Genomic DNA, 18582 nt, shown 5'->3' with positions numbered 1-18582 from the left:
AATCTATCTTTGTAGTCCTCTATATCTCACTGATTCCCAGTATGCAACCACGATTTTCCATTACTTCTCCGGGTTTAACTATTCCCTACTGAAGTACCTTCATATTAATCTGTCCCTTAGTGTGGAACCATTCCTATTGAGTCTATTGCTCCTCAATTTGGAGCCAATGGGTTGGACCCAGCACCCCCACCCCAACAGAGGTAGAGCGGGCAGCACGGTGGCTCAGTGGTTAGCACTGCAGCCTCACAGCGCCAGGGACCTGGGTTCAATTCCACCCTCGGGCAACTGTCTGTGTGGAGTTTGCACATTCTCCCCTTGTCTGCGTGGGTTTCCTCCAGTTTCCTCTCACAGGCCAAAGATGGGCAGGCTAGGTGGATTGGCCATGCTAAATTGCCCGTAGTGTTCAGTGTAAGTTAAAATATTAATTTAAAATGCAGCCGTTCCACTTGGAATGGAGTCAAATTGGGGATGTGTGGGGTGTTGGGAATGGAGCTCAGGGGAGGTGGGCAGGGTTGGGGAGGGGGTCCCAAAACAGGGCCACCAATGTCTGCTCTCACAACATGAACAACAGCCTCCCTTACACAGCAGTGGGTACCTGCCTTGTCTGCATTTGGGGAACTGGAAACTGACTGCGGTGACCTCCTTGGAGTTGGAAATCAGACATACTATTTCAAAAATAATCAACTTCAAATTTGGAAGTGTATGCATGAACTATTAGTATGTGAGCCAGCAGATTAAGGCATTAAGCTCTGAGCAGATAGTTTACCTTCTGCACTGCTTACAATTATTCAACTGATTACTTGTAGACTAAATGCTGGAATTGTGTCTCAAACAGTTAGGTGATATTGTTGAACAGAATGGACTTTGGAAATTAAACACAGAAGCATAATTTCATTTTTGCCAACTAATAATACAGCAGAAAAATACAGGAGTAAATTTCCAATCACAATTGACTTAATTTACCAGTCAAACAAATCTGCAATAAACTTCAGCTCAGATTTTCAACAGTCAGACTTCCATTACAACGGGTTGTAAGTTACATTCCCTGCACCCAATTTTTAAAGATATGTTAAATAGAATAGATAACCTCAACACCCACAACCCAAGCTACAGATCTACTCCAAAACCTTAAATAGCATCGACTTGACATGTTCCAGTTGATCCCATGAACCCACAGCAAAACTTTTTTATCTATAGCCTCTTACTCCCCTTCCCTTTCAGATATTGCAATGTGTACAATGTTAATACTCTATTCATTTTTTAGGGCTCCACATTTGTCTGAAGTAATGTTTCAGGGTTTTGCATTAGTTATCTAGTTAAACAGTTTAGTTTGAACTTCTGCTAGTGAGCCAATTAACAGAAGGGGCAGCCATTGAGTCTTGACGACATTATGGTCATTAAAAGGTGCCAACCAGCCTGGCTTCAAGCAATCATCTCTGTTTTAATGAGACAAGATGTATTCAAGGTTAATATGTCAGCTTTTAAGAAATAAGCAAACCATTTGAAATCTGCACCTTGATCTGAGTATGATCCATCTTTAAATGTGAACCATGTATGTTAATATGTTTGCTAAGTGACTTGATCAATTAACTAAAACTGTAGAAGAACACACCTTCACTTTAAAAAGACATGCTGATGGTCTGTTAGAAAGATTGGTTTTTAATCAGTTTGACATCCTAGAAATGTTGAGGTGAATTGTTTACAACACGACATTATTGATAAGGGACTGTAACATTGTTCGTACAATCCTCTGTATCTAAAAGGAAGTGACATTTGTTCACACGAGATAATGTTTAACACTTGGGGCCTAGGGAACAAAATACAGTATAACTCTAGTTACAGAGGTAGATGGTGATATCAAATGATCCTCACCTTATATGAATGGAAAGAGTCAATTTGAACTATTTCCTAATAAGGAATAAGAAACCCTTCAAATTATTAATAAGAATTAAAAACTCACTATTTGTCAGCACAGTGCTACCGTAGCTTCTGTGATAGAATTCTTCTCAGACACAGTTCAATTGAACATCATTTTAGAGACAGGAGAACAGAGACATCGGTGGTGTGGGCATTGTTCAATAAGCCCTGGGCCTCGAAGGATAGGAAACTCCTGTGTTGTCCTCACTGTATTTTTGTTAGAAAATCTTTAATAAATTCTACTTGATTCATAAACACTGGCTACACGTTCCTTGTTAAGTCAGACAAAACTGAAGACCCTATTGTCATAAAATAAAAATTCGGAACTGAAGAGTTTTTAAATAATCAAAACCTGTAAAACTTACAAATGATTGCTTCTGCCTTCTAAGTTTCTCAAAAGTCTGCATATTTTAGCACAGACACCTGAACATGCAGATACAGCGAAGTACCAGCTTTAACAGAATACAAGTCCCAACTCATGAAGTATAGTGTTTTGCCAACATTCCTTCCTCCACATCAAAAACAGGTTTCCGAATTGATACCTTTTATCTTCAACTAATGGCTAAGTCATACCCTGGACTATTGCTACGTCTTTGTTTTGCGAGGTTCTTTTCCTAGAACAGTCCCTCACTTTCAACTTGTCCATTTGTCTTTTCTTCTGTAATCCATTTGAAATTAAAGGTAGCATTTATATAGAGTTAGCTGGTATGATGGTGTTTTAAAAATGGTATTCTGTCATCGCTGGGAGGCGGTGCTAAAGAATGGTGATGTCATGATTCAGAGCAATCCAAAATCCCAGTTTAACATTCTTGAACACAGGTTTGAATCTTACCATGGTAGATAATGAATCTGAATTCAAAGAAAATCTGAATAAAAAGTTAATCTAATGACAATCGTGTAACCATTGTCAAATGTCATAAAAAAACCATCTCATTTTCTGATGCCCTTTGGGGGAGGAAATCTACCATACAGACTCAACCGGCCTGCACTGATTCAGAGCCACAGTGAGGTGGCTGGCTCATAACTCGTAACGGTCCTATGGCAATGAGGAATATGCAATAAAATGCTGAAATAGCCAGTAACATCCACATCACATGAACAAATTTAAAAAAACTATGACTCAAAGTATTCACAGATTCAAATGCGTTTGGTTTGTAGAAGTGTCAGGAATGGAACACTCACTGTTCTACTCTACAAATGCTTAGCCTAACAGCTCACTTTGTCATTGGTGTGCAAGCCACAGCCCCACACTGTTATCATCTTCTTTCCTACATTTATTACATTGGAAAGTAAAGAAAATTAGTGGACAGTAACCAGTGTATTAAATTGAACACTTACCGGGGGACCCATCAAAGGAAAGGTAGCAGTTATGGAATCTCCTTTTGGCCCTTTTGGTCCTGGTATTCCCTGAAAGAAACATGGTGCGTGACACGTGTGAAAAATCGAATAGCAATGTAGTACATGTGTTCATATTATCTGACATTTAAGCAAAGTACTGTTCACATCACGAGATAGTCATACTCTAAATTTTAGTTATAATTCACTATGAAAGGGTTCCGTGCAAAACACTGCATATAGCATGCACTTCCAAGGAGTGTGATACCTGTAATATTTTATTTTCATGCTAATTCCAATACAGTTATTTGATGTCTTGAATTATTCAATATATTTGTGGTTCTACCTGCAGTTCCACTTCTAAAGCACTATTTATCTGAAGCCTGTTGCCGGACATATCCTCCGGCTGCCACGTGCTGTTGAATGATTGTACATCCCTCAACAATTCTCAACAATCCTAATACTCAGCACCAGTCCCTTTACCCACCTTTCCTTCTGTTGCTCACTGTTTCACCAACCCCTCCACCCTCCTGCTGTTGCTCACCATCCTCACACCTAAAACTCACAGCCACTGAGGCAGGATATAGGGTCTCTGTAAAGAGAAACAGACCGAGTCATATCAGAGATTGTAGGAGAGCTGATCAGAAGCTTGATCAAAAAGGTCAGTTTTAAACAGGGTCTTAATAAGGAGAGGGAGGAGATGAAGCAGATTTGCTTAATAAGAGAACATCAGTGTACAGATGAATTCATAATTGAAAATGGTAGCATGAAGAGGCACAGTCCAATAACCCATGGGCCTTGAAGGATAGGAAACTCCTGTGTTGCCAAGCACCAGAGCAGAAATAGGCCATTCAGCCCATCAAGTCTGCTCTGCCATTCAATAAGATTGTGGCTAATCTAATGATCGTCAGCTCCACTTTCCTGCCTTTTCCTTGTAACACCTAATTCCCTTCCAGAATAGAAATCTGTCAACCTTAGCTTCAAATTTACTTAATGATCCAGCCTCTACAGCCGTCTGCAGTAAGGAATTCCAAAGATACACTTTCTTCGGAGAAAAGAAATTCCTCCACATCTCCGTCTTAAATGTGTGACCCTTTTACTGTGCAATGATGCCGTCTGGTCCTACAGTCTCCCACAAAGAGAAACCTCGTTTTGTTTGCAATGGACCAGCTAACTGTGAGGTGACTGTGTCCTCTGTTCAAGATAACACTGACTGAGAAGCATTTCATCTTACACAATTCTTTGAAATAAAAGCAATTCCTTGCTCTACCTGCCTATAAAGAGATAACTTTGAGACAGGGACCTAGTAGAGAGACCTCCCTGCACTATATTAACTAAAACAATAGCATATTTAGTATAATAACACTATACTAAAAGAGGGAGTACTACTTAAAGAGCAGCAGCTTCATGGTGATCATGGCTGTCTAAATTCTAGATTTTTACTGAGTTCAAAATCCAACATCTGCCGTGGTGGAATTCAAACCCATCCCCAAGACCCTATTGTGGTCTCTGGATCAATAGTCTAGCAATGACACGACTGGGCCATCGCTCCCCAGTTGTAGAGCTCCTGGCTTGCAGAGGCTGAAGGAGTCTCACGTGACCCTTCAATGTAACCTTGGACCCTTTCACTCCAGTTGGTGCCCGCTGCCACTGATTCCCGGTTGAAATCTTCACAGACTTCACTTGCTGATAAAACGAGTCAGAAACTAGATGACCACTCTCAAAAATTCATTGTGGGCCATAACCGATGGAAGACAATCTCAGAAGCCATTGTGTAATTCTAAAGTGGAAAATCCTGGCCAAGGTTTCAGGTCGGTGATGTTTCAGAAGTTAGAAATGTACTGGGTTTTAAGCATAGTGAAAGGAGAGGATGAAATAAAAACCAAGATCTCTGATAGCGTGGAAAACAGGAGAAAATAACTGATAAAGGGGGCAGTCTCGAAAGGCCAAAAGGAATGGTAATGGAATAGGAAAAGAAGCAGAGGATGTGTCCAGAGGCGTGAATAGCAGGAACAAAAACAAAAGTTGCTGGAAAAGCTCAGCAGGTCTGGCAGCATCTGTGAAGAAAAAATCAGAGTTAACATTTTGGGTCCAGTGACCCTTCCTCAGAACTGGGATTAAATGGGATTAAAGCAAAACCTGCAGGAAAAATGAAACAAAATTGGAGCCAACATAACAGTCTTGAAATTGCTAGGCTCAATGCTGAAACCCGAACAGTGTGAATTGCCTAATTAAAAGATGAAGTGCAGGTCCTCATGGTTTCATTGAGCAATAGAACATCTATAATGTGAGACAGATTTGAGCTATTGAATGGTCACACATAGAGATGACAAATGAAATGGAGAGTGGTTTTAGAATCAGCAAGGGGGACAGGAAATGTACCTGAGGTAGAGTCGTTTCACTACAAAATACATGAAATTACAATATCAGCTCAGGGTCAAATAGAATGTGGAGGTATCAAACTGTGAACTGTTAGGATTTTGAGGACATTCCATGTGGAATGGGGATGTTCTTGAAGGGGTTGAGGTGAAGAAAAATGTCCAATAGATGCAAGAAAATAAAATCAATTTGAAAAAGCCATTCAAACAGTTGTCCCTTCCCTTGATATAGATTCTTTCTCAAGACCTTATTATTTTTCATTATCTTTCTCAGCAAAGTCATATCCCTTTAGCCTGCTGAATGAAAAACACTCAGTTCCCTTCTCAATGGCTGTATTGAATGAGCAACTTTGACGCTGGTGAACCGATCACAGGAATCGATGTGGCAGCGCCAAGATGCCAGCAACAGCAGAGCGGCACCTGTTGCCGGTGTCCATCAGTCGTGGCGATGCGTCAGGCCCGAATCGGTACTGCTGGCACAGATCGGCCAGAGTGGTAGTTGCGTTGGCAGCTTCAGGGTAGGCCCAGTGTGGTGCTCCTGGCAGCACAGTGTTGGTGGTGATGGTGGTCCTGGAGCAGGACTCCTGGGATGGATGTGGATGTGTTGGTGGGCATGGAGCCCCACCCCCAACCCCCCCAGATGTTGAGCAGAGCTCATGGGAGGAAGAACTCTGTTTTCCATTATATTTTAGTCATATCTTAAAATCTTCTATAACTCAAAATGGCACTAGAGCATAGCGATATACTTCACTTGTCACTGCGTTTATTTGTTAAATACAATTCATTCAAATCAATTCAATTCTATTACCACGTGGGAACAGCTTTTACAGGTGAAAATCCTCTTGCCTGAGGGTTAGCTCCAACAAAGATTTCTTACCGGCAAGCCGGGTCTTCCTGGATATCCCCCACTCCCTGGAAGGCCAGTGTTTCCTTGAGTTCCATTGCAACCATCCAATCCAGGAGGACCCCTTGGGCCCTGCAGCCCTGGTAAACCCTGAAGCAATTGAAACTGGTTATGAGGTTGTTGTGAAGCCATCTGAGACTGTAGGATTCACATTGTTGTACAGGGCTTAGCATGAGAAAATTTTGCATCTGGCTAGATCCTGAGCAAGCATAGATCAGGTGAGTCTCTCAGGTAAAAGCACACAAGCACAGCTCCATTATAGTCAACAAGTGGAAAATAATTCAAGTGCATACTCACCGGAATTCCGTCTAATCCTGGAAAGCCAGGAACACCAGTAGCACCCTGGAAAATTAAAACAGTTAAATTAATTTTGTAAATTAGCCCTTACCTTCACCATTCTAACAATTATAGGAACAATAGTTGATCTGCTCCCTTCATTCCACCAAACAGCAACCTAAGGTAGTCCACAGCAATTTCATGTGTTTGGAGCTCTGTTATTGTTGGTATTATCAAATATAACGACATAAAATTGAATTTCATTTTAAATTTGTAAAACTTTGAAATATCGTCAGCCAAAACATCAGATAGAGGCAGGAATTTTGTTCTAGTTCTGTTATGGTTGGTGGCTGTTTCTGGCTGTGCTGTTACCCATCCCTGGCTGCCCTTCTGAAGACAGAAGTGAGCTACCTTTTTGAACCCCCTGCGGTCCATGTGCGCTATGGACATCGACTGTACTGTTACAGAGAACAGTAACAAAACTATGCCTCTTAAAAAACGGTTTCTGGCCCAACTAGCATTGAGCTGCTTGTTTGAATGTGATGGCAATTATCCTTCAAGTATTTATATGTCATAGCAGGTTGGCAATGGGTTACTCTCATCAAACCTGATGGTGGGCACTAATGCATTCTGCATGCTGCGATGTGTTTTTCTCATCTTACTCCATCTCCTTTAATTCCAGGAAATCCAGGCAGGCCATGATCTCCCCTTTGTCCTTTCGCTCCAGGTGGACCTAGCGGGCCTTGAAGTCCAGGGGAACCTGGTGGACCGTGTCTCCCTAGTAAGCCTGGCTGTCCCTGAGGGTAATAGGAAATATGTTGGCATTTTTTTCAAGACCTCAATTTTGCAACAAATCAAGCTCAACAATAAACTCACTGCACAGTTAAATTCCCCCATTTCGGTGGTGTTCGATACAACAGAGAGAAGATCCATTAGATTAGAAGTTCTCCCTGCCCATGCAAGGAAGAAGTTCAAAAGGGGCATTGATTTAAAATGATGTGTAAAACAGCTTTTCAGACAGTGAGTAGTTAGGATCTGGAATGCACTCCCTGGAAATATGATGCAGGCACAATTGAGCCATTCAAGTGGGCATTGGATGGTAATTTGAATAAAAATAATATACAAGGGTTTGGGGGAAAATGCCGGGCGACTGACACCAGGTAATAAGCTCATTTGAAGAGCTGATGCATTCACAATGGATGAATGGCCTCTTTAACACAGTTCTGTGATTCTATGAATAGGCCAGGGAAAAGTGCCAAAACTCAATGCTAAGCTGACTTATGGATGTCAAAGCATTCAATTTTGTTTTTCCCAAGAATAGAATATAGAATTCACATTAATAAAAAAAATCTGAAAGAGCTGCGGATGCTGCAAATCAGGAACAAAAACAGAAGTTGCTGGAAAAGTTCAGCAGGTCTGGCAGCATCCGCAGAGTTAATGTTTCAAGTCTGGTGGCTCTTCCTTAGAACAAAGGAAGTTCTGGGGAAGGGTCACCGGGCCCGAAATATTAATTCTGGTTTTTTTCTTCACTGATGCTGCCGTACCTGCTGAACTTATCCAGCAACTTCTGCTTTTGTTCATAGAATTCACTTTATTTGAAATTACCAACCCACTTAATCTCTCAGTGAGAAAGTCAGCAGCGATTCTTCCTTCCCTCCACTAAAGGAAGCCTTGCAAAACTCAAAGATACATCCCTTATCTTAGATGTTGCATTGTTCATTCTTGACTAGTTACATTGTTCATTCTTGACTAGTTACATTCCTTTGCATGACAATTTTTATCAGAATATTTATCAGGATTCCATATTCTACAGTGCATTTGATTACCTGTATTTGGACCTTTCCTCATAGCTCTTACAAGCTTTCCCACCTAGATATGCATCCAGCATTTTTTTAATGTTCTATGGAAAAAAGTGGAAAACTTGCATTTGAATTTTATCACATCCTCAAAATAAACAGTGGAATTTGCAGACAAAAGGGGTGTTTTTTTTTGCTACTCTTCATTCCAATGAGAACTTCTGTTTAATCTGAATCCGAAAATGCAAAAAGGACAAATATTTTGCTTGTCTGCAGTCAAAAGGGTTTTTTCTCCATGTGTGCTTTTTCAAGTCAAGGCAAAATGTTTCTTCATTTGTTTACTGGAAGCTGTGTGTAACAGAAATCTCAAGCCATATCCAAAGACACTAAAGAGAGTGACACGATGGCAGATAATCAGGCAGAACATGGATTCTCATTTCACCTTAACAAACAAAAATCTGTGGATTCACATCAGCTTTCATAAACTGTCTACATTTTATAGGTACAGCAAAAAGATGGAGCTTTGATAAATAAGCATTTCAAATTACTTCATATACTCATAAAAAGAATGCAATTTGCATTCAAAGATTTTTGTTTAGGATGACAGGATAACTTGCTTCTTACATATTCACATTCCTTTTACTCCTGCTTGCAAGTTTTCTTATAATGTGTTGCTGTAGATGTAATCTCACAAACTTGCAAGCAGGAGCGAGGCAACATGACAAAGGTTATTATTCAGGCTATGGTTCAAGTCTTGGTTAGTCTGCAATCTAAGAGATCAGACCCTTCTTCAGAACTGATAGTTGCTCGGGAAAGGTGGTGTTTATACTGATGACAGCAGGGTGGGGAAAAGAACAGATCAGTGGAGATGGAGCCCAGAGAGGAAAAGTTAAGCAAAGAGGCAGTTGATAGTGAAGCCGGGGAAGAAGAAAAGCTGTGAATGGGAGCTATGAGTGGGTGGAATGGGTTGGCTGTCCTGAAAGCAACCCATGTCATCACATGGCCAGGGTTTGGGGGTGGGTAAAGGACATGGAAAAAGGTGTTCACGCCCTAAAATTATGGAGCTCAATATTGCATCCTGAAGTCTGCAGGGCCCCTAAGTGGAAAATGAGATACTGTTCTTTCAGCTTGTGCTGGAGCACCGCAGCAAGCCTGAGTCAGAGATGTTGGCCAGAGAACACAGTGGTGTGTTGAAGAGGCAGGCAACTGGAAGCTCAGGGTCATTTTTAGCAAGCAGAATGTAAGTGTTCTGCAAAGTGGTCACACAGTCTGCATTTTGTCTCCCCATTGATGAGCAGACTACACTGTGAGCAGCAAATGCAGGAGACTAGATTGAGTGATGTGCAGATAAAATGCTGCTTCACCTGGCAGGTGTGTCAGGAGCCTTGGATAGTGAGGAGGGAGGAAATACATGAGCAGGTAATACACCTTCTGCAGTTGCAGGGGAAGGTTCTTTTGGGGTGTGGGGAACTGCTCGGAATGGGGGAGGAGTGGACCAGGATATCCAGAGGGAACGCCTCCCTGCGGAATGCTGACATTGAGGGGAGGGGAATATGTGTCTGGTGGGGACATCCTGCTGGAGGTGGTGAAAACAGCAGCTTATGATCTGTTGGATGCGATGGTTCATGTAGTAGAAAGTGAATACCAGGAGGATCCTATCAGTGATGACAGAGATGACAGGTGAAGGTAAAAGTGCAGGAAATTCATCCAGGCAGCTGGGAAGTGTTCCATCACACTCCTGGCATGTGCTTTGTGGGTGATGGATAGGCTTTGGGGAGTCGGGAGGTGAGTTACTCATGACTGTATTCCTGGCCTCTAACCTGTTCTGGAATTCACTGTTTTATATGGCAAGTCTAATTCAGTTTCTGGTTGATGATAACTCCCAGGATGTTGTTACCGGGGGATTCAGTAATGGTAATACCATTGAGTGTCACAGGTTCACACTTAACTTCTCTCATGTTGGAGATGGTCTTCACTTGGCACTTGTGTGGCATAAATGTCACTTGCCACTTTTTAGCGGAAGCCTAAATGTTGTCGAGGTTTTTGTGCAGAAGGGACAGATGCAAGTGTGTGAAGTGTAAGATGGGTGAACTAATGTCTAGACTTCGGAAACCAAGAAGTGAACACATATTTTCAGAGCACAGAAAGAACCAGCATTTCACTGAGAAATGACAACTGCTGTACACTTCCATGGTTTGAAGGTTTGCCAAACTGTCAGCTTTACTGTTCAGGCACTCCTTGCTGAGCACTCATCACTGACCTTGTCTGGTTCCACACAGTTTGGAAACGCATGTACCAGGTTCAACCGTCAGTTAATTCCCTCTTTGATTATTACATATATTCAGCTAACAGTTCCACACAGGGATTCCTGTCTCTGGAAATGAAACAAACATAGAGAATAATGGAGAAACTCAACAGGTCAGTTAGCATCCGTGGAGAGAACTAAGGAGATAACATTTCGGGTCTGGTTTGACTTCTCCAGAACACAAAGAAGAGTCAAACAGAACTCAAAACATTAACTCTGTTTCTCCACTGACAGATGCTGCCAGACCTCCTGAGTTTCTTAAGCATTTTCTGCGTTAGTTTCAGATTTCCAGCATCTGAAAGATTTTGCCTTCATTCCAGCTCGATCATGTCAATTACCTGATCCAATACTAATTTTAGGGTTTCAACCTCTTTGCCTGCCCCCAAACCTGTCTCCCCTGACAATTAAAATTCTGTCCTTTTTAAAATATAAAATCAGGTCAGTTTAATTTAATAACACTTACAAACACTATATAGTCCATGGGCTATTTTCCATTGCACACCAACATTGGGATACAATTTCAGTGCCTTGATACTCAATAAGGTTATCAGGAAGTTGATGCATTGAAATCAGACAGTTCCGGGATTATGGCATGGAATTTGCAATTGAATGACGGTGAAATGTTCAGTGTTTGCCATTATTACATGATTAAACTAGAAGAAACTTATATAGTATGCACACATGTGCGGTTAAATGTAGAAAACTAGCAGTTGCTTTAAATGATCCTTTCCTTCTTCTCCTCAGGGCTTGCTGCTACATTCCTTGCAAAGGTCATCAACATTGAAACAGTTGCATGAACTTCAATTTTTTTTACACATTATTCGTACTGCAAAAGCCGTTGAAAATGTTAAGCCTGGGTAAACACGGTTTAACTGAGTTTTCATTGTTAGAGCTTTGTACCAAGAAATAACAGCTCTTGACCTAAGGCACATTTTTGCAAGTCTGCACTGTCATTCCCTCACAGAAGTACTAAAACATTCACATTTTTAAAATAATAAAAATTAAGTTCTATTTTTAACACTTTATTTACCGCATTTTAGCTTGTACCTTAATTCTATGCGTTTGTAATTATTCTTCACTTTTTTTCTGATGTGGTTTGAAAAGAGAATTATGAACCAAGTTTGATCATTCTTTAATTTGATTGGCTGATCAGCCTGTCCAATGTCTTTATTGTTGCTCAATCCCATAGATCCTGAACTGATGTTACCATTTTTAAAACCACACCAGAGTTAAAGAAAATTACAATACTTAAAAGACATCTGGATGGGTATATGAATGGGGGGATATGTGTCAAATGCTGCCAAATGGGAGTAGATTTATATTGGATATTTGGTCAGCATAGACGAGTTAGATTGAAAGGTCTGTTTCCATGTTGTACATCTCTATGATTCTATCTGCCCATTGGAGCCTGTTTGCTGTTTTGTGAATATCTTCCTTTCAGGTCAGCAGGCAGCTTTGTCTCCTCTCTGATGAAGGGTCTAGGCCCGAAACGATAGGTTTTGTGCTCCTGAGATGCTGCTGGGCCTGCTGTGTTCATCCAGCCTCACATTTTATTATCTTTGTCCCCTTGCTGCTGTCTATGAAGTTCAACCCAACATGTCCGAGCAGAAATACAATACTCAGCAATACGTTCCTTAGAGGAGACAGGTAAACTGATGATGGTGAATAAAAGTGGTTGATGATTGTAAATAAATTTTTCCTGTTCCGTGAGAAAGTACTACAGCTGAATAGCTGCTTTAAGAACTTAGAACTGCTTAAAAATCAACAATCGGCTCATGTTCTATACCCTTGGGTGATTACAGGTATGTGCTGTAACAAAATGGCATGCACTATAAAGATTCTGTCAAAGCCCACCCAAGCAGCTTTGTAATGCATAATTAGGGAGAGGAGCTACACTGCACATGAACAGAAACACTTCTAACCACATTCAGATCTTCAGTCAGGAGGAACAGTGGAAAACAGTCCACTGTTTAGGCTCTCAAAGTTTTCTTCCATCCAATGAAATCGTGATTGTCTGGATCCAAATTCCATCACTCACTTGGATCTACATCCTTGAGAAAGAATGCATGTATCAACCCCATTCAATATGATCAGAGCTAACATGATGTTAACCTGAACTCTTACATTCCTGCATATCCCCGATAATCTTTCATCCTCCTGCTCGTCAAGAATCTATCTCCCTCTGCCTTCAAAATATCTAAAGATTCTGCATCCACTGCTTTTTGAGGGAGAGAATTTCAAAAACTCTCAACCCTCTGAGTGAGAAAATGTTTCCTGCTCTGTGTCTTAAACTGGTGTCTCCTTATTTTTGAACAAAGACCCCGAGTTCACCCACAACAGGAAACATCCTTTCCACATCTACTGTCAAGTCACCTCAGGATTTATGTTTCAATTACGTCACCTCTGTCACTTTTAAACTACACCTGATACAAACACAGCCTCCCTAGTCTTTCCTTTTAATGAAATCCACTCATTCCAGGGTTTAGTCCTGTAAATAAAGCCAAAGAACTGCAGATGCTAGAAATCACAAACCAAAGCAGAAATTGCTGGGAAAACTCAGCAGGTCTGGCAGCAACTGTGGAGAGAAATCCCAGTTAACATCTGGGCCTGAAATGTTAACTCTGTTTTTTCCCTCCACAGACGCTGCCAGACCTGCTGAGTTTTCCCAGAAATTTCTGTTTTGGCTTTGTAAACCATCTTGACAGCTTTCAACCATTAACATTGTTCCATCAGCCCTGTACACAGTACAGGTGGCTCACCATTGCCCTGTATAACTGAAGTATTACTGCCTTGCTCTTGTATTCAGTTCTTCCTCACAATAAAACATAACATGCTATGAACTTTCCAGAGTAACACTGTCACCTTTTCTTAAATATAACCCTGACATCAATTCACAGAAAATAATTGTGCATTGATTAATGCTTGAGACTAAAATTTGGGTCATGCCCCATTGTCATGTAAACTGTACGTGCCTTACGGAGCGCAAGGCCCAGATCAAACTTGATCCTCTGGCTTCAGAGGAATAATGGTGAGTTGCACCAACAGCTCTGACCCACGTAGCAGTATTTATTCAGGCTTGGTATATGAGCGATGTTGCCTTTTATTACCCAGCCCTAATTGCCCTTGAGAAGGCAGTGGTGAGCTGCCTCTTGGACTGCAGTAGTCCTTGGTTTGTAAGGTCACTGATAGTACATTTTGGACCATCTAGATTTTTAACTGGACAGCACTGAGGAAAAGGGGATATATTTCCAAGTTAGAATGATGAATGATGGCTTGGAGGCAATGTGGTATTTCCCATGTATCTGTTTGCCCCTATCCTTTCAGGTGGTAGTGGTCATGGGTTTGGAAGGTGCTGTCTAACGAGCCTTGTCGAGATACTGCACTGCATCTTGCAGATGGCATGCACTGCAGCAAAATGCAGGGAATGTCGAAGGTTGTGGATATGGTGCAAATTGAGTGGGTTGCTTTGTCCAGGTCCATGGCCAGCTGGTTACTGCTGGAGCTGCATCAATGCAGGCAAGCGCGAAGCATACCACCACAGATGCGAATTTTGACTTGTGAACTGTCAGGGATGGAAGGCTGAGCATTGTTGGGGGAGTAAGGAAGGGGGTGAATATTTTTGAGGTTGAGGGAGGCTGGAAGATTGGCTTTGAGGAAATGGGAAGTGAGTTACTCACCATAGGATAGTCAGCCTCAGGATATGCTCTTGTAGCCACTATATTTATGTGATTGGTCCAATTCAGTTTCTAATCCATCTGTGAGGAGGTCTCAAAGAAATCCCAATACAGAATTTGTCCATATACCAATATGGTCTGGAAATTGTGTGTTTTACTAGTAAACCAGTAAATATGGATGTGTAACTGTAAGTGAAGGGTCCATGCAGATATCAGACTGTAGTTAGTGGAGTGACTGCAGGAAAGCGAAGGAGCAGAGCAACTACAGCCTTTCCTGTTACTCACAGCCCATTTTGAAAATAAATCTTAGATTTATATCTGTTTACAAAACATAGAGTCTAGGCCTCCATGAGTCAATTTAAAGGATTTGCATGTTTTCTGCCCTCAGACAGTGGGCTCTGCTTGTGCTCTCTTGCACTCTGTTTCTATCAGATGTCATCAGCAACAATCACATTTTATTGATTAGATTTAAGATGCTAGAGTAGCACTGACAACACTGACGTGACTGCACTGGATTGAAAACCAGACTCTGACGAAGGGTCTAGGCCCGAAACGTCAGCCTTCCTGCTCCTCTGATGCTGCTTGGCCTGCTGTGTTCATCCAGCTCCACACCTTGTTATCTACATAAATAAAAGTGCTCACCCGCCAACTGTGTTCACCCCCTCCCTCAGCACATCCCCACACTCCCTGACAGTACTCACCCCTCCCTCACCCTCTGACAGTACCAGCTGGCTGTACAATGGAGTGACAGCAGGATGGTGCCAAGTTACACTCAGAAAGCTCATAAAGACACAGGGGAGTATAGTAATCATCATCACACAGGATGGATTATGAGCTTTTAGTTTCCATCAATGTTAACGGGAGAAATGACTTGATAATGCCATCCATGTTGTCATTGGAAAGGAGGGTAAAATACAATAAAGCCAATGTGTAACAGCAAGGCTTCTGTTCAGTTTCTGTCCAATTGTTTCATTATCAAATAGGTCCCTGTCTGCTTTCATCTGGAGGAATAGAATGCAGTGTAGGTGGAATCAATAAGAGAAAAGATAGGATATAATTTAAAGATAAAGAAAATAATGTCCAATTTTGCATTTTATTTCTGGAGGAACTGGTAATAATAATATAAACCCGGAAATTACTGGAAATGAATTCAAATAGCCACTAGGAGACAGCAGAGACAACCGAGAATGACAGATAACACAATATTCAAATTACCTTCTGTAACAATGTCCCAAAGTCATCCCAACAGCTTGAACCCCTTCAACATTTCCACAAACCTTCCCTCTCATAGACTGATCTCTCACCCTGTGATCACATCTCTGAAATGAAACACTGGCGCCTTGTTGTTAGAATCTCTGGATGCTGGAGTAGGAATGTTTATTGCCTTCATATTGAAAATTGCTTTTGGTCCAATATTTTCATGGCAGACTGTTCTTCCATAATTCTAGCTAGAAGCATTGCACCAGAAAATGATAAAGAATTAGAGATTTCTCTCCTCTAGCCCTTAATTTCCACGGCTTTTCTTGGTTCTGCCTAGGCAGGCCTGTGTATGTTTCATGTAAATAGCATGGCTGTAGGAGTTTCCAACATGTCCCTTCCTTATCACTGCTGCTGGTGGAAGGCCATTGTAAATTCAGACAATGATTCTGGATCCCCTGGTGAACTGAAAGGGTCCTCTCTCAGCAATAGTCTGAAATTGGCCACTTGATCATGTCAGAGCTTGCTATACCTTCTATCTCATTCTGTTACAACTAGTCAACTTATGGGAGTTTTTTTCCCAGTGGCATACCAGAGTTCCGGAACCAAGAGGTTATGGTGAAGCTGTACAAAACTGGTGCGGCCGCACTTGGAGTATTGTGTACAGTTCTGGTCACCGCATTATAAGAAGGATGTGGAAGCTTTGGAAAGGGTGCAGAGGAGATTTACTAGGATGTTGCCTGGTATGGAGGGAAGGTCTTACGAGGAAAGGCTGAGGGACTTGAGGCTGTTTTAGAGAGAAGAAGGTTGAGAGGTGACTTATTTGAAACATATAAAATAATCAGAGGGTTAGATAGGGTGGATAAGGAGAGCCTTTTTCCTAGGATGGTGACGGCGAGCACGAGGGGGCATAGCTTTAAATTGAGGGGTGAAAGATATAGGACAGATGTCAGAGATGGTTTCTTTACTCAGAGAGTAGTAAGGGAGTGGAATGCTTTGCCTGCAACGGTAGTAGATTCGCCAACTTTAGGTACATTTAAGTCGTCATTGGATGAGCATATGGACGTACATGGAATAGTGTAGGTTAGATGGGCTTGAGATTGGTATGGCAGGTCGGCACAACATCGAGGGCCGAAGGGCCTGTACTGTGCTGTTATGTTCTATGTCCTATGACATACTGGTAATTGACAAAGTTGTAGCAACGTGGTCACAATAATTTGCCCTCCTCAGTAAAAATAGTGCCATGAATCTATGCTATGAATGCATTAGGAGTTATTGAATGTACTTGAACGCTCACTTTGTGGAAAAGCATATTTACTAATAAATGCATGCAGACATTTTAAACATGCAATGTAATCTGACAGTTATATATCAGAGTGTTTGCCCTTTTTTTCACATGGCCATCAATCCTTCTCAACTACACGTACACCGCAATTCACATCTGAACTTTCTAATACACAGAATATGACGTGGCGGGAGCACATCCCAATTGCATGTTCTTTTTTAAGAAGGAGGGTGCATTTTGAGTTTTTTTTTAATTCATTCGTTGGATGTGGGCACTTCTTGATTGCCTCACCAGGGCTGTTAAGAGTTAATCACATTGCTGTGTGTCTGGAGTTACATAGGCCACAACAGGTAAGGAGGCAGATTTTCCTCTCTAAAGGGCATTAGTGAACAGTTCTATGGTCATCATTAGACTTGATTCCAGATTGTTATTGCCGTGGTGGGATTCAAACCCAGGTCCTAAAGCATTCCCTTGGTTTCTGGATGAATAGTTTACTACAATACCACTAGGCCATCCCCTGTGTAAATTGGTAGATTTGAAACTGTAGCCATAAAGTACTGTTTTTACCCTTTTGACACCCCAACGCTGTCAGTTATTCAGAAAAAATATTGTTCCCTCAAATTGTCATTAATGAGAAGATGTCATCATTCCTTTAAAAGAAGAGCAAATTGTGTATTTGTTTCGAGTGAAGGAGGATGAGAAACAATTCAGGATGGCTCCAAGGTCAAAAAGTGTGAAAGGAAAGATAAAGTAAACCTAGAAACAATGCTTAGTCATCACCAAGGGCTATTGAATCTTTTATTTGTGTCTCAATCCCAAAACTGTGTCAAGAAAAGAATTTCATAGTTTATGACATCTCAGTAATGACTGAATTAGACAGTGAAGGGGTGGTGTATCCTATCGCAGTTACACATACATTCAGGCAGAGAACATATTGTCTTTAGTTTTAATGGAGTTGTTCACATACCTGGGCTCCTTTAGCAGGGAAACATTGGCAAACCGAACAATCTCGTCCATAACAGGGACCAGTGTAGTCAATATGACCCTAAAACAGGAAAATCACTGATGAGAGGTTGATAATATGGCAACAAAGCAAGATAAATTGAGAATGTTCTTAATGAGCAACTCTTCAAAATAGTTGATTAATTTAAACAGAAAACACTTTTATTAACCTGCAGCAATGGATCCCCGCAAAATAATTTGAGAAATGCATAATGGGGCATTTCTGAGGTGTAAATGAGCAGCACGGGCAGGGAGAAACACCAGGTTTCCTTAGGGCAGGTGAGACACCCCCGCTCTACCCTGTTCACGAGGAGACCTTTAAAGTGTAAGGTTAACTGTTCTGGTTAGTACACTTCTCCTGTGCACGGCAGATTCGCTGATGAGACTGGAACACAGAAACATGAAATGGCTACAGCACAGAAGGAAGATACTAGGCTGATTGTATCTACACTTGCTATCTGTGACAGCAATTCACCAAGTGGCACACTCCACCCTATTCTGTAAAGATTTCCT

General features: G+C 41.4%; 1 protein-coding gene across 1 annotated transcript in view; it reads right to left on the bottom strand.

The window, feature by feature from the left end:
• Positions 1-18582, bottom strand: part of LOC125457461 (collagen alpha-6(IV) chain-like) — a 251677-nt gene that overhangs the window by 160299 nt on the left and 72796 nt on the right. Inside the window, exons 4-8 of the mRNA XM_059650850.1 lie at positions 18035-18112; positions 7473-7607; positions 6832-6876; positions 6508-6624; positions 3256-3324 (exon numbers count right to left, since the gene is read on the bottom strand). Coding sequence (XP_059506833.1) covers positions 3256-3324; positions 6508-6624; positions 6832-6876; positions 7473-7607; positions 18035-18112 — 444 coding nt within the window. The remainder of the gene's footprint in view (positions 1-3255; positions 3325-6507; positions 6625-6831; positions 6877-7472; positions 7608-18034; positions 18113-18582) is intronic.

The sequence above is a fragment of the Stegostoma tigrinum genome, chromosome 14 (assembly GCF_030684315.1).
Source record: "Stegostoma tigrinum isolate sSteTig4 chromosome 14, sSteTig4.hap1, whole genome shotgun sequence".
In the NCBI taxonomy this organism is placed as follows: Eukaryota; Metazoa; Chordata; class Chondrichthyes; order Orectolobiformes; family Stegostomatidae; genus Stegostoma; species Stegostoma tigrinum.
This window is presented reverse-complemented; position numbering and strand designations above follow the sequence as displayed.